The sequence below is a fragment of the Papaver somniferum genome, chromosome 3, assembly GCF_003573695.1.
Source record: "Papaver somniferum cultivar HN1 chromosome 3, ASM357369v1, whole genome shotgun sequence".
Classification (NCBI taxonomy): domain Eukaryota; kingdom Viridiplantae; phylum Streptophyta; class Magnoliopsida; order Ranunculales; family Papaveraceae; genus Papaver; species Papaver somniferum.
The window spans coordinates 126422568-126439587 of record NC_039360.1 but is presented as its reverse complement, the minus strand read 5'-3'; the positions used below and the strand labels follow the sequence as shown (position 1 = coordinate 126439587).

At 36.6% G+C, this 17020-nt stretch overlaps 1 protein-coding gene and 1 long non-coding RNA gene across 4 annotated transcripts; one reads left to right on the top strand and one right to left on the bottom strand.

Annotated features, from left to right (window-relative positions):
- The first annotated feature begins 9497 nt into the window (after nt 1–9497).
- Nucleotides 9498–11477, top strand: LOC113357308. 3 transcript variants are annotated; one of them, XR_003363561.1, is made up of 3 exons: nt 9498–9590; nt 9727–10438; nt 11131–11439. It is a non-coding gene; the product is annotated as an uncharacterized LOC113357308 (long non-coding RNA). The 3 variants fall into 3 exon arrangements; XR_003363562.1 differs by having other exon boundaries at nt 9500–9590; nt 9702–10438; XR_003363560.1 differs by having other exon boundaries at nt 9510–10438; nt 11131–11477.
- Nucleotides 11478–11796: 319 nt separating this feature from the next.
- On the bottom strand, nt 11797–13753 carry LOC113359954. Its single transcript, XM_026603511.1, has 2 exons — nt 13093–13753; nt 11797–11957 (listed from the first exon to the last, which is right to left on the bottom strand). Exons 1-2 carry the CDS (start codon nt 13751–13753, stop codon nt 11797–11799), a joined length of 822 nt encoding a protein of 273 aa, XP_026459296.1.
- Nucleotides 13754–17020: the final 3267 nt, after the last annotated feature.

Sequence of the window (17020 nt, the reverse complement as noted above, 5' to 3'; positions counted from 1 at the left end):
GAAGAATTATGCAAGTGAGCATAGTCTTGTGCATACCACGAGGACTCAACTCAGGATATGGGCCACAAATGATAGCAAACTTCCTTTTCAAAATTCAAAAAGCGCGTTCCACATCCTTCCTCAATGCCATTTGTGCATCGTTAAAATGTCGTATGAAAGGCCCAATGGACCAGCAGGAGGCTGACGGTAGCATTGAACCAAGGTGGACCATTTTGGGTAGATACCATCCGCAAGATAATAGCCATGAGTGTACTGATGGCCGTTGATCATGAAACAGACAGATGGAGAAATTCCATACTTCAAATCTTCAAACACATGCGACTTGTGCAAAACATTAATATCATTTTGTGAACCCGGAAGACCAAAAAAAGCGTGCCATATCCAACAATCATAAGAAACAGCAGCTTCGAGGATAACTGTTGGTCTTGGATAATGACCTTTATATTGACCGACCCAATAAACAGGGCATCCTTGCCATACCCAATGCATACAATCGAGACTAACCAGCATTCCTGAGAATCCCCTTTCCTCATTCTCCCTCAATATTTGTCTAACATCTTCGTCGATTGGTTTTCGTAAATATGTTGGACCAAAATGATTAACCATTACTTCACAGAACAATGAAAGGTATGTGTAAGAAGTTGTTTTACCCATACGAAGATACTCATCGTTCGCATCCGCTGGAGTGCCATAACCTAGAATCCTTAAAGTCGAAGTAACTTTTTGTTCAAGACTATAACCTCTAATATTCAGTGCATCAAACTGATAATTGAATTGAGGTTCTACTCGACAAATCTCTTCAATAATCTTTTTCACCAGATGACGAGGCATGCGGAATCGACCTTGAAAATCTCGATCAGAGTACACACAATTGAGAAGAAAATAATCGTGCATGAGCTTCTGATGGTAAAATTGCCTCCCTCGATACGTATATCTTCTTGATAATACTTCTTTGGGCTCTGGAAATCTTGGTATTTGACCCGTATGTACAAGCATCAAAATTTCGATTAGTTTATTATCTTCAGCTACCTCTTCGTCAATTTCTTGCAACCTCATACGATACCTTTCTTGCTGTAACCTGAACCGATTAATAATAATATCCCTTTCTTCATTGGATCTCGACATTGAGATGATTAATGAAATTTAAAATTGAGAATATAGGTGAAATATCTGTAGAAGTAGGTGTGAGTTATCTAGAGAGGTAAAAGGGCGTATATATAAGAACCATAGGGGGGAAATAGCCGTTGTAGAATAACTACTGGACGATAACCATAGTATCTCCAGCGTTATTATTTAAATCGAGCGGTGTTGACAATATCGGTAGCGTTAAAATCCTTAACGCTAGCAATATTGTGAATATCGCTCGCTAGAAAGTCATTCGTTTATTGGTTTTTCCATAGTGGCGCAGATCATTTGCCATGCCACCTGGTATACAAAATACCATATTTTTTTTGGCATGTGCATAGGAATAGGTCTAAGAATGGTGAAAAAAAGGCATTTGAGAGAATGAATGAAATTAATTGGCTTTGGGTATTTGAGATACAAGAACTCCTATGTGCAGAACACGTTCTCCACTTACAGCATGTGAACTTATGGTCGAGATTGCTTCAGCAATTACAGATACACTTATCTGGAAACAAAACCAAACAAACCATATAACATCATATTAATATCATTAAGATATCAACTGATACCATTAACACAACCATTGAGAAGTGAGGAGTCAGCTGGAACTTATAGGAAACATTATAATAACATGTTGTTGGTAATGGAACGATAAAGCGAAGACTGGGAACTAAAAGGGGTGCACACTTTGAAAAGTAACACCAAACAATCATTATGCCATCTCTGGTCTAAGAAATTGTTTGCCAGCGCGAATATTGATTTCCTCTTATCCTAATGTTCACTAGTGTTGAGTGTAAACAAGCAGTTAGAAGGGCACCATCCTATTGAATTGTTGAGCAACCATTACAACATGGCGAAAAATAAAAATGATTCTTTTCCCCATTTCCAACAAAATTTTACATGGCTAAGCACTCTTTTAACAGATGAATTAAAATAGTGTATTATTAAACCCATGGGTTACTGACTTGACATCATTCAGATGAGATGATAATGGATGTCGGTGAGTTTCATGTTGGAAAAAATTGGGTTTCACAAAGGATGAATGACACAGAGAAGAAATTGTTGCACTCCAAAACTTTCAAGGCTTGTATAAATTTCTTTTAGACAAATATTTCTACCCTCCCAATAACAATTGGCGATTACAACAGGTATGCGAAATATTGCCTTCAGGATACAATGAAAGCCCTGCAACGAAAACTGAATTCAAGGTTTGTACCCCTTGATTCAATCAAGAACACACAAAGAGATTTCTGATTTCTGATGATGCTTTTTTTTGAAATAGAGAAAACAGATTGATTTTTCTTATATGTTAAACGAAACTGGGAGAAGCTATTTATAAAGGGTTTTGCACCTGTTGGGAATAGGTTTTTTTTTATTCGCCAACAGGTTTCTATTCACGAAACGTCAGGTTCCTTCATCAACAGACATCAATGGTGTCTTTTGGATTCGAAATTTTCGAACAGGCTTTTATCGGCCAAATAAAACCTTCAGGTCGACCACAGCCTGGGGGGCGATGCCCCCCAGGACCCCCCTTTGGTTAGCGGCGTTGAAAATATTCCAACATTTCAGAAAGTCTGAGTGATAGGTCACAGGTCCCATGAAGATGGAAGAAACCAAAAACTTAAGATATTTAAGAACTGACAGAGCCATATATACCTTCTTGGCTGGGTGTGTTGGTATCTTCATCTCCTTCAGGTCTGCCTTCACAGTGTCGGAGCAAAAATATGTAATGTACATGTGTTGACAGATCAAGATACAAGTAGCTTACTTAGATGCAACCGTTTCTAGGAAATAAGACTTCATTAGTGTTTATGTTATCTAGTCATCCTTATGAGCAATATTGTAATGTATATCCATATCCTTTATAAGGGAAAGAGAGATGTTTTTAGGGATCATTTTTTCTTCATCAAAAATGACCCGAGAGTTCAAGATCTCTATGTAACACTTCTTCTATTAATGGAGTTTCAAGTCCCTTGAGGACCTCCATTAATGGATCTTCAGGTAACACTCTGATCATAGTGAAAACCCCGTGGATGTAGGCTTCATTAATAGCCGGATCACGTAAAAAACCATGTGTTCATGTTCACTTTGATGCACTTCTTCTCTTACTTGTTAGTAGATCTTTATCTTAAGTGTTGAATTCAAAGTGGACGTGGTTGTTACATTTTTAGCAAACACTCTGGCGCCGACTAAGGGGACCGAGAGTCACCATAATATGTAGTTTTTAGCTTAGAAGTAGTTCCAGTGAAGTTAGTACAGATCTACTGACTACTGAGTTTTGAAGTGTGAAGGGTAAATATGGGCTTTATCAAAGGAAATCTATCTTCAGAGTTCAGGCGACAAAAGTGAGAGGAGAAAAGATGGGAAATTCTATGTACAAAACCAGAGAACTTCGACACAAAAAAAGAGAAGAGATCGTCACCGAACATCAAGTCTAAACATGAGTAATCTTCTTCCTGATTTCTCTTTTATCTTGTTCTTAAACATTGAGATTTGGAAGTTTCATGCTAAAATATTTTCCAAAGTTCTTTTTTATCAAAATTAGGGGTTTATTCTTGAGCAAAAGTTGGATGCTCTATCGAAACTTTTACTGGATTTCTGTTTTTAATGGGAGATTTGTTATGAACAGATTTCAAACCCAATTAAGCGATTTTGAAAGCTTGGAATAACGAAATATGTAGTTGATTTAGGGATTTTTCTGCTTGTGGCATATGGGATTTTTCTGTCTTGAATGATATACCTATTCTTCTTGGCTATTCACTGAATTGATTTGCTGCTGCAATTTTCAAAGTGATTGAAACTTGACATGACTTTCATCACTAGGTAAAAATGAACTTGACCAAAGCAAAAGCTTACCAACACATATTTTTAGAAATAGATAGGCGAGATAAACTCGGCTCAAAATAACAAATGTGTATAATCAAAGTCTATATAGCAAAACGACTTTTCACTCAAAGATAGGAGATATGTTAGATAGACTTTTGGGTGATAGATAAGTTCAAGTCTCCACATACCTTTTAGTCGATGGAGTTCCACCAGTTCCTTGAGTAGTTCTCCGTCTTGTATAATGATTTCCATGGAGTTCTTGAGCTCAACTACACTTTCTATCCTAGTCCAATACTTAGTTATAGTAGACTAGAAATCAAGACTTATAGTTTTGATCACTAACATTGACAAACATATGTTTGAGACAGCAACGCATGCGAGTTCGACCGAGCAATGCTCTAACAGTTAGAATACGGGCATCCAACTCAAAACTAATTGGCAATGAGTGGAGAGGCCCGAAGAATTATAAACCGTATGATCTTATATTACCCACACAATGTGGGACTAATAATCTCAACAAAAACTATAAGGAAATTGTTTGATGAGATGCATACAAAAAATTTGTTGATTGCTATTAATTATAAAAGTTTGATCGATTTCCACTGTTAGATTTACAACTTTGGTTTTAATAGAATACAATTGTTATAGATGATAAATTTGGAATAAGTGAGGGAAAGAGATCGGTTGATTTTAGCTTTAGAAACATAGACTTTTAACCCAACATGCAACATAATCATAAGCTTATTAACATCAATCCAACTGTTTCTAGAACCTTGGGTATAAATTTCCATTGTTGGTTAGTTCAATGTTTTTTTTCCTTTAATTTTTGACAATTACTGTTTTTATCAAATTCCATGATCTTCGATTTTTTAAGGAAGATATAGAAACAGAATGAGAGATGAAAAGGAGAGAGATAGAATATAGTTTTTTTTTCTATTTATATATAATTTTTTTAAAGTAATATAAGATTGAAATCCCTATTAAGTGTCTGGCTAATGAGAGGAGGATGAATGTGCACCCGTGGGTTTATTCAACCACGTGGCTCAACAAAAAAACATATTTGTTGATTGAATAGGAATAGCTCCCTAACTATTAACCACTCCCTGTATTCTTCCTTCCCACTCTCTATCTTATTTCAGTGCAAGTATCGGAGTTTTAAGCTCCTCCTCGCTTTCCAAAAAAAGAGAGACTTTTCTTTCTTTCACATTTTATCCTTTGGATTTGTTATCTGATGAGATCTATTTTTTTTCTTTTTGTAATATTGCATGCAGCGGCGATTCTAGATGAAATCAAAAAGTAAAAGTATATCGAGAGAAATTGAGAAGAAATCAAAAATTTAATGACGAAATTGTAACAAATATAAATTGAACAAATATTTTCACATCAAAGAAAGGAGACAAAAAATTATTTGAAGAGTTAATGGTGTAAGCTTAAATTCTGTTTTATGGTAATTAAAAATATATCCCTGGTTCTGATGGGCTTCACAAATATCCTTTTCAATAATATTTATATCCCTCGTTCTTCTGGAATGAAATATATTATATTACTCATAGCAAACTTACCCTACCTATTTCATATGGGTATATTATTGGATCTGGAAGTTTCAGTCGAATAAAATATCCAAGAGAGAAACAAATCTCTTCTTACACCACTACCACCACCACCACTACCACCACCACCACCACCGGCGTCTGTACCACAGTTGAAAGCGTGAACTGTTAAAAGAACCTGCGAAATCACTTGAGGTTGCCACCATGAACTGTTAAAGGAACCTGCAAAATCACTTGAGGTTGCCACCATCTTCCCCATGCAACCCACGCGACCAATTCAAGGGAAATGGATCTGGGTGCAAGTGATGATAATCGGTATTGTTACTGTGATGATGGTGATCTATTCTTGAGCAGAGGAAGTGCTGAAGAGATCGAACTGGAAAGATCAGCTTGGCAGTTTTGTGATTATATGGCTGAGAAGAAAAGGAGTCGCTGCCATTATCGATGGCTGTGACTGGTGAATTGTTAACGGTTAAATAAGGAAATGTAGTTGAACTGTTGACTGATGATGGGTGTTTCCGTAGTTGATGGAGCTGGATATTCAAGGTGGTGATCTCCGGCAATGACTGGCAGTAAGGGTGCCATGGGTGTTGAGTTGGATTGTTGTCATGGTATATGGAGAAGTATTACTTGAACATAGCTGATGTTGGTGAAGTTTGAAGAGATCAGGGAAGTGGTGATGATGGTTAGTTGTTCGGAGAGGAATGGAGCTATGACTATCACCTGCAGTTTATGGAAGTTGAGCTCGAGAGAACAGGTTGCTGCATATGGGAAAAGTGAAAATCCAGATGAAGAAAAAACTCACGGAGGGTCTGGTATAAACGGAATGTTTTGGTCGAGGGTTAAAATCCCGTAACTTTTAATATTCACGGAGGGATATACATCCGTGGATGGTTTTGGTTGAGTAAAAGAAAGTCAGATGAAAAGAAAACTCACGGAGATGAGAATGTCCGTGAGTTGATCGCCGGGAAAACCAAAATCCAGGGGAAATAACTTTTCGCAGAGGGAGTTGTAGGGTGTTTAGAAGGTCAGTGGAAATTTGCACTGTCAGTTTCCCTGAACTGACCGGCTATTACGGTTAAGCCATGACATTATGGGATGGGCCTTTACAACCTGCGACAGTCCATTTGAAATTGGTTGAGAATTCAGTTCCAGGCCAAGTATAGGACGGACAGATGCGAATTAGGGGTCACCTGCGTCCAATCCGTCAAAGTTGTTGATTTGAAAATCCAACCGTGTACGGCCCAATCATCCGCGGATTTGACATCCGTGAATCAACTTGTGATACGGGCCGGATGCGGATTAACTGCGGATTTAGTCAAAAAAAAAGGTAAAACAAAACATAATTCTACAGAAAACCCTATTCAGGCCGGTTCCTATGGGGTATGGCATAAAAGTTGTTTTGTCATGCCAAATCTGTTTCTCCACTATGGGAAAACTGGAAAATCTTAGATAAAATAATATATTTGATATGATAAGTGGGACCCTTGTTAATAAAAATATTGTTTCTGCATGTATGTAGGGTGTTTATAAGGTTTTAATATATTTGGTGGTGAGGGCATAGAAAAACTAAAACCTCTCTCCTCTCTAAGCAGGCGATATCCGACGGAGGGGAAATTTTTTCAGCCAACCTTAACTGCTCAGATCTTCTTAGATCTGAGCAGTACCTGATTCAATCAATAGTGTCTTCATAAAATTCATCGACCTTCAATTTAATCTTCACCTTCAGAAGAAGCAAAAAAAAAAAAAAACCCCTAATATCAACCGACATGGATTTAGCATTCTCCATCGGCTAAATCCTTGGTTCATCGGCTCTTCAACGTCGATTAGGTCACTTGCTTGCTCTTTTTTTGATACCCTTTATTTTTATTGGAGATTTGTTCATATTTTCATCATGTGTTGCTTGATGGGACTAAGTTTTTTTCTCAGATCTGGTTTTCATCTTCATCCTCTCCGGTCTGGTTTCCAGCCGCAGTAACTTCTTCCCTCTTACAAATACGAGGCAACCCTTATACAAGTTGGTTCTTTCTAAATCGCTTCATCGGAATTCTAAGAAGGAATTTTAGTTACTAGTTTTTCATATAGTCATGTTGGGTGTGTATGTTCTGATTATGTCTTCAATCATCGATTTATGCTAGAAGTTTGGATTTATCCTAAGATTTCATTAAACCCATGAACCCAGTTGATTCAGAATGATAAAAAAATTCTTTTAAAATCTTTAACTTTGATCTTCAAATCCTTTTTGCAATCCACTTCTCATGCTCAATCCCCTCTTGTGTTTTGTAGTTTGTGGGCTGGTGATGCCCTGTTAAACCGTTGTTTTCCTCTAATCTTATTTTCGTATATGAAAGGCAATTTTTCAAACCACCAGTTTAGTCTATGCTCTAGTGTTAGTTTGGTATTGTTGGTGGCATCATTCTCGTGTTGTTATAATCACCTTGCCTTGTGTCTTTTGGTCTGTGTTGTTTAGTTCAGAGGGGGGATTTCTTTTTTGTCAATCGCTTTGGAATTCAATTTTGTTTGTGAAGGTAACGATGTTTTAATTTAGTAATTAGATTTTCACTCAGTGGATCCAGAGTTGTTTCTCTATCAGAATTTGAGTCTTTTCGAAAGCTTCTCATGATATGGGTTTATTCTCTTTTGCATTTGGGATTTCACTTCTCTTCAGCATAATTCACTTCTCCATATAAGCACAATTTCTAACCAGAAAAATTCAGTTCACATCTCAGCAAGCAACATATATAAGCAACTGATCCTCATGATGGTTTCAATGATACTAATTTCCTAAGAATGTTTCTCATCCACAACTTTATTAAGTATCACAGCAGCAAGCACCTAATTGGTATGCGAATGGGCCAATGAATTCAATACCTTTACTCTACAACTTTTGTCAATTTCATTGCATTTTACTTATAAGCAAAGTAGTGTTCTTACAATTTCATAGTAGTACCTTTTGTTTAGTTTAGGTCAAGTCTTTGTATTATGTATGTTTTTCAGTTTAGCAACTTTAGTAACTTGGTAGCAGTCGTATCTTTACTAGCTGTAATTCTAGTTGCATCTAGGTTCAGTTCCAGTAACATCTCTAATAGCGTTACTAGTTTTTTAGTACAAAATCCATCAAGGGCAGAGATCGGATACTACTTCAAGCCACAATCACAGCTACAGACTCAATTTGAAGTTATGGAAAGAACCGGAAAACAAAGAGGTAAGCAGATATCGTTTGGGCACAAAAGTTTGACCAACATCTCGGATCAATTGCATCGAAAACTATCACCATCAACCAAGTTACTATGGACTCAACAATGTCCATCAAAAGCACAACTTTTCTTGTGGAAAGCATTCGTCGAAGGCATACAGACCGTCGACAACTTCATCCAGATCCATCCCATCAATTCCAACATCTACACCCGCTGCAATTCAAATCCGGAGATAAATAGTCGCCCTAAAGTGCACTGCCATGTTTCGTTTATTCCTCTGCATACCAATCCATTTGTATCAGAATCATTGGGTATCACATACCCTCTTGTAATAGCCCTTTAGTTGTTCAATAAATTTCATGCTTCAAAATAAATAATATATATATATATATATATATATATTTGGTGGGACCCGTATGAAGTAAAAGTAATGTTAAAATAAGAAAAAGTAGGATAGAAGAAGTTTGAAAATAATACAAAACTATTTAGCGGTGGAGTTTAGACCGCTTGCGGTCTAGTTTATACCGCCAGGTCAAGATTGGACCGCTCGATAGAGACTCGACCTAAACTGGCTACGTGGCAAATTTTCCACTTAGCCAGGCAAGTTTGCTAATTTGCCAACTCCATAGTGGGTGCAAAACTGGCAAACTGGCCTAATCATGTAATAGAATGTGTTTATAAATCCTCCCTCCTAACGAAAAGGAGATTCAAGGACAATAAAGTAATTATATACCATTAACCCCTCCTGGCGGCCCTTTTAGTACTCCACAATAAATATAGACAAGAGTATCTTTTCTGTATCTACCACAGCCGTTGCCGTGAGAACTCTGAAGCCTAAGAAATTTGCCCTATCTTTTCCTTGTTTTTTCATAGTTCCTCCGGAATCACGAAGGTAAATGTGTTTTCGATGCTTTGTTTTCGTTTCTGAGAATTCTAGAATTTAGTTTATGCTATAATATGATTTGATTTTTGACTTCATAGTTTTGTTTCTCTAAAACCCTAGAAATTAATTGAAGAATTGTTAACAGTGAAATTGGGGTTGGATATCATTGGTGATGAAATTGTCCATAAATTTTTAAGGGGAGAGGATCTTTCTGACGATGAGGATGATTATTGTAATCGCAAGTTATTATTTCTGAATCTGAGTTTTAACAAGAAAGATTCGGATTTGTTTGAAATGGATGACTACGAAGAAAGTGAGAAGGGGGAATTTAACAAGGATGACCAGGAGTTCTTGAAGACTTATGTTGAGAATAAAATGTGGGTATCTGAGAAAAAGAGTCATGAATTTGATGATTTAGATATTCTCTCTCAGGATGAGGAGGTCCAGAAGCGAGAAAGGGAAAAATATGAGGAGGCCCGGAAGCAAGAAAGAGAAAAATACGAGGAGGTCCTGAAGCAAGAAAGAGAAAAATGTAAAGAGGTCTAGAAGCAAGAAAGAGAAATATATGAGGAGATCAGCCATGAGATGCATCCAAGTAATGTACCAAAGTCCAAATATATGTACTACAAGGGATTAACAAGTTTGGTACCAGTGGCTGAGGAGAAGGAAGATAGAGTCCAAGTGGTGGAAGTGAATGGTGATGCTGGTAAATCTTCTAAGAAGAGCAAGAGAAAACAGCGACCAAAAGAATGTAAACCCTCAAAAGAAAGGCTCAAAGCATATGGACTCGATATTGAACCTAACGAGAAGAAGAAGAAGAATCGGTTTCAACAATGGTAGAAGGACAGCGAGATGAGGTAAATGTTAAATACACTCACGTAGTTCCATGTAATTGATTGTGTGCTTGTCGTTGTTTCTTCAGTTTTCTAATTTGTATCAACTAGCTCTCAAGATCATTTTCTGTTGTTTTCTTTGATCAAGTAAATTTGACTGCAAACACACCAACTGTACTCGGATCTCATGCTTTTTTCTGTTGTTTTATAAATCTTAATAACATGCATAAGAAAGTGTTGGGGACATAGGACAAGAATACATTTGTTTCTCATGGCTGGTGTACCCGTATAGTGGGTGTGGTTAACGGTTTTAGTCTTTCGTGCCTCGTATGTAGAGCAGTGTGTACTGATTAAAAAGATGGGAGGTAAAACTGGTATGTTGCATAACAGTACTCTTCATAGGAACATATATCTTAACCTTGTTCAACTTCTAGTCTCATTGCGAAACTTCAGACTCTCCTTGGTTCACTATTTTATTAGATTATTATTGTACGCATCTCCATTACCAGGTGTACTATCTTTAGTTTTCTGATGATTATCTTTTTGAACAGCGAATGAGTTTACTTCCTTATTTAAGTCTTGATGAGTCGTTAGTTTGTTAATTGCTAGAAGTTTGAGTAAGATCTTTGGCTGTGGTTTCATCTCCTAATGATTTTGTCGTTCTATTAGAGATCTACATTTCACTAATTCATCTCATTGGTATTTTTATTTGGCAGCTGCAGTTCTTGTTCGATAGGCATGCAGAGGAGAAACGAAAAATGTTGGTTGTAGTGCTGGAGCTCCAGGTTACACTGAAGATAGATATATAGTATATTTCTAGAATAGGAATATTGGTACTTTCATTGTTCTTCGGGGAGAATGTGAAAGTACCTACTATGAATGTCGTAAGTAATTTATATGTTTCTTTGTGGATTTTCATCTTTTTTTATGGGTTGTAGAAACTTAACTCGAACTTGTTAGCTAGTGTTCTTTGTTTTCTGCAGATGTTTTTTTTATCACTAGATACTTCACTCTTGTTTTTCTTTCGAGCAAGCTGTGTTCATTATTCTTTAAGTTATGTCAGTAACTTGGTGCATGCTCTTAATCCGTTTTTGTTTTTCTCTCTCTTCCATACCACACCATCTCTTCCTATTTCTTATTTTACTCAAGGGGACAACAGTTATTGTAGCTGGACCTGAAATACGCACAGCAAAAAGCATCCCTCAACGCACTAGAACTGCCCCTTACCTGTTCGTTGAAACCCCACAGAGACGAGCTTTAAGTCTACAGCATATCTTCCACCTGCATACACCCACCATTCACGACCACCACTTCATTCACCTATCTTCCATCCAGCACCAGTCAGTCCACAGCATCAGCTCCTCTCGCTAATCGCCAACAGTTCACAACTCCACCAGCTCGAGTTCCATCACCATCAGCACTCCATTACCACCAGTATAGAGCAGCAGCTTGAGGAGCCTCTTGCACCACTCCACTACTACCAGGCCATCACCAACAGTGAGATAAGACCCAGAATCCTCACGCACAAAGCAGCAGGAAGGCCCTGCTTCATATCAGCCCCATTAGTTTTTGGTTCGCTGAATTGGTTTAAAGTTTGAGTTGTTTATTTGCGTGATGCCCTTAGAGCTAGCACTATGGAGGGGTGCATCCCTTCTCTATCCCTCAATTTCCCTTAAAATCACAAAAATCCAACTCCCACGGTCTCCCTAATCCCTATATATAGGGGACATCCCTTCCCTTCTCTACATGGATGATCACATCTGATCACACTTGTAGGGAAGGGAAATCACACGGCTATTGAGTTGCCGTATTTTTTTACAAATAGCCGTAACAATTTTTCTGGTTTTTAAAGTTTTACCTTAAAAACTTTCCATTTTCACTCTTTTTTTTCTTTTACTAAAATTCCTTTTTTACCTCATTTTTTACCTATTATATATTCTTTTTTACCCTAAAATATATTTTCTTACCTAAACAAATAAATTCTCATAAAAAAAAAAGACTGGAAAAAAAGTACGACTATTCAGTAGCCGTTTTGCACTATTCACACGGCTACTCAGCAGCCGTTTCATGTAAGGAAAGAACATCGAGCAACCATAACAACATTGGCTTTCTTGTGCCATCCCTTCCCTACATATAAGGGATAGAGAAAGGATATGCAGCACCATAGTGCTAGCTCTTAATTCTCTATATTTCAATGAACTCCAGTATGATGTGTAACTGATTGGGGACGACTTCAATGTTTGGAACATGTTTTTTTCGCAATTTATTTCATTGTTGCTCATTTTTTACCGTGCTACAATCTCGGTATATGAATAACCTCGTCAAATAAATAATTTTCGTCGGTTCCAACTTGGCTAAGGAGATAAATGAATAATCTCCCGACTTGGCTAAAGAGATAAATGAATAATGTTTACTAAATGCATTAATGAATAAAAAATATTAATTTCATAAAGGTCCTATGCAAATATAAATGAATAATCGCTAAGTTCCATATAAAAATATATACAAACAAACCATAATACTTTTTGTTTAACAATTTAATTTTATTAATAACCAAAGAAATTATAAAGAATTACAACTCAAGAGGACTAAAAATACAGAAAGAGAACAAAAAAGAAATGCCCGTTACATGGCCTTTTAACAAAATCTAAAATAGATTTGGTCTGGGCTTTCCATACATCCCAAGAAAGATGGTTTACTATCAAGAATTCTTTTTTCCCCTCTACTAAGTGCAACTCCCCTTTTTGCCATTTTGTCAGCAGAGAAATTCACTTCTCCGTAACTATGAGTAAAGCTCCAAGAAAACACTGTTGCACAAATCTTTTCCCATCTTGTTATTGCAAACCAAGGAAGTTTCCGACTTTGGAATGCATTGATATCTGCTTTATAATTTGTTCTGAAGACAAGTTCATCATGGAATCCATTATGAACTGCCCATTCTCCTGCAATTAGTATTGCAAAAACCTCTGCATCGAAATTATTAGATATGCCCAGTCCACCTGAAATTGCAATCACAAATTCACCAGTGTGATTTCTCACCACTATACCATAATCAGCAATATATGGGTTTCCTCTAGAAGCTCCATCACAGCATAGCAATAATTTACCCTGACTTGGCAGTTGGAAGAAAACTTCTTTGATTATAATACTCTTCACCCTTCTTGTCTTCAATCCAAATTTCTTTAGTAACTGTAAATCATATTGATTGTTCCACATATTTGGTTTCATTCTTATATCAATGTCCGATATGGCTTTCATTATCTTCTTCTTAGTGATATTCAGATCACATTTTCCTTTGTCAAACATACATTCATTTCTCAGGAACCAGAGCTCCTTCATTGTAATAAAAGCAGACAGTCTCCGTAATGTTACTGGAAGATTGTAGAACATATTCAAATTATCTTGGATTTATGAAATTGAAAATTCCACCGAGCCAACTCCAGATGATTTCACTATAATTGATGTACCAAAGGATATGATCTCTTATTTCCTCTTCCTTCCTACAGAATATGCATCTTGATACCATATTAAATTTTCTCTTTTTCATATTATAATCTGTTGCACATATATTTCTAACAAGTTTCCATAGATTACTAGATATACTAGGATGCACAGAGTTATGCCATACCTTCTTAGTCCACTGTAAGGGAGGGAATTTTTGCCTTATTATCTCCACTGCAGATGATACTGTGAAACTTCCTGTGATAGTACCAGTCCAGATTCTTCTGTCTATTCCACTATTAGTAACTGGCAAGTTATTTAGTTGAATCATTTCCAGTAATTCAGTAGGTAAGATTTATTCTCCTTCTAAAATAAAATCTGATACTTTCATTTCAGGGAATTTCCTTATATAAGCATTATCTGGATATATTTCTTGAAGAGTTTTCTCCAACACCCATTTGTCATTCCAAGCAGATACGTTATTTTCATCTCCTACTAGTTTTCCAAACTCAACAGAAATTCTCGGAAAGAGAACTTCCGCCAGTTCGCGGAATTAGCACACAAACGAGTTTTGGAAAATCCAGCAGAAATTCTCGGTCGAGAACTTCCGTCAGTTCGCGGACTGAGTCTGCGGACTGGGTTCGCGGACTTGGCAAGCCAATTCCACAATCCTCCCGATTTCTCTTGATCAACAAAGTTCGAAAACTTCGGTTCAAGGAATACATGGTTATGTAATCTGAACTCTTATTTCAATCATTGAGACATTCTCAGAGGACGCTATGTAGTCGTTATTCACAGACTGATTCACGTCAGATCAATTCTCAAAGTGATTGAAACTTTTCATGAATTTCATCACTAGGTGAAGATAAACTTGATCAAAGCGAAACGCTTTACCAACACACGATTTCGAGATAAAAGATAAGAAATGAATGCTTTGCTCGAAATGTCAAGTGGGTATGATCTAGTCTATATAGCATACGACTTTTGTATCATAAGAAGTAGGAGATAGAATAGATAGACTTTTGAGTGATAGATAAGTTCAAGTCTCCACATACCTTTTTGTTGATGAAGTTCCACGGTTTCTTGTATAGATCTTCGTCGTTGTATGATGAATCGCCATGAAGTCCTTGAACTCAACTACACTTTTCTATCCTAGTCCGAGACTTAGCTATGTAGGCTAGAAATCAAGACTCATAGTTTTGATCACTAACATTGACAAACATGCTTGAGATAGCAACGTATGCGAGGTTGACCGAGCTATACTCTAACATTATTATTTACTAATAAAAATATGTATCTATTAGATCAATTAAGGGACATTTATGATGAAAAATTAATTAATAATTTATTATGAGAAATTAATGGGATACTAATTACTACAACATTTTGGTTGAGAAAACCAAGAGCGTGGATTTATCTTCTTCCTAGACAAATTTTGGCCACTACTTACATAGCCTTTAGTTCGGCGTAGATTCAGTCCACAAATCTTTTATCATGTACTCGTGTATGATTCCTTTCCAGTATGTTTGATATTTTGATATTCTCCCAAATAATGTTTATTCTTGCCCTTATTCACCACAAAACCAACGATATTTGATATGTTTTATAGTTTTCAAAGACAAAAACATATTATCGATCATTTGAAATGGTATTTTCCTTCTACATCTCCCTTATTTTAGTGACCGCGCAAAACCAAAACATCTAACTATGTAGAGTAAAATAAAATTACATCACTCAAGCTCATTCTTCCTATAAATAATTGTGTCCCATAAGCTCAGAATCCTTATTTATTTTGTCCCATTCTAAAACGGGACAAAAAGATTAAAACTCTGAGTGGACTCTACAGTACATATTACATCGTATGTTCTTATATTTGAATAACACAAATAAATACTAATTCATTTATCTAAGCCACTATATCATAAAACGTTGAGACATTTCAGATGGAAACCCATTCGACTCAGAAAAGATATATCTCCAATTCTAGAAAACTCTCAGACAGTCTACGACATTGATTTTCTAAATGTGAGCTATTTCATAAGGCAACCCACCACCAAAACCACTAATTACCACTACCTTTTCCACCACCATCACTATCGTTACCGGCTCCATGCATCTCCAATCTCAAACACCACCTAGGTCATCCCTAATTTCTGTGTATGTGATTATTAATAAATTTATTATTTATTTAATAAAAATATATTTAGAAAAATGTAATGGGTTGAAAAGAATTTTAAAAATTATTATGATTCTTTATTAAAAATGTATTATTTATCTAATTAGTGTTGTAGTAGAAATGTAGGGAAGACAAAGAGGCAAGAGAGTTTCCATTCATCGGTCTCTTAGGGTTACATGGATACAATATATATAAAGAGGAAACCTAGGTAACTAGATGGACCGCACATCCATGTATTGTAGGCCCTGTAACACTCCCCCTTGTGCGGTTCAATAAAAAACTTTATACATAGTGCTTCACATATAGTGCTACGAATGTAATTCTTCAAATGTCGTCCTCTCCTTGATGGCTTGTGTTGTAATCAATTTCCTTACTAAAACTTTGACAAGGAAAAACCCAGTGGGATAAAACCTTGGTACAACTCTTCACCTGTAGTACTCCACATGTTGTCTTGTATTTTACATGTAGTTCATCACAGTTAATTGCCTCGTTAAAACTTCGTCAGGAAAACCCTTGAGGGAAAAGCCTGAACTAAAGAAAAAGAGCACAAAGTTGGATTCGTATACGTTGCCTCATTAAAACCTTGACAAGGAAAACCCAGTGGGATAAAACCTTGACGAAGGGAAAAGAGTACAACGTGACAGATGCAAGTAAAGGTGATGTGTTGCAGATGATCACTTTGCTCCATTGAATTTGACTAGTTACTTCACAAATCCTAAGGTAAGAAATCCTCGTGAGAGAGACAATAACCTTAGCTGGGAAATTACATTCCTGGTGTTTGTTGTTGTCTCATTAAAAATCTTGCCGAGCAATAAAACTCTGCGGGAAAAGTAACCTCGGTGAAGGAAAAGAGTTCAACACACCATTATATGCTCCCCCTGATGTCAGACAATTTTCATTAGTCTACTGTAGTCAAAGGAAGTTTATCACTAATGTGGAACAAGGTAAAAGAAAGCAATACTAGATTGCTATAAGCAAGAAGAGAAGAG

Bases quoted from the DNA above. Each gene is read 5' to 3' on its own strand.
- LOC113359954 (XM_026603511.1), bottom strand. From the start codon at position 13,753: ATGAAGGAGCTCTGGTTCCTGAGAAATGAATGTATGTTTGACAAAGGA. The intron at 11,958-13,092 runs GTATGGAAAGCC...GATATGAAGCAG, and splicing joins TAAACCATCTTTCTTGGGAT to GGCCTTCCTGCTGCTTTGTG.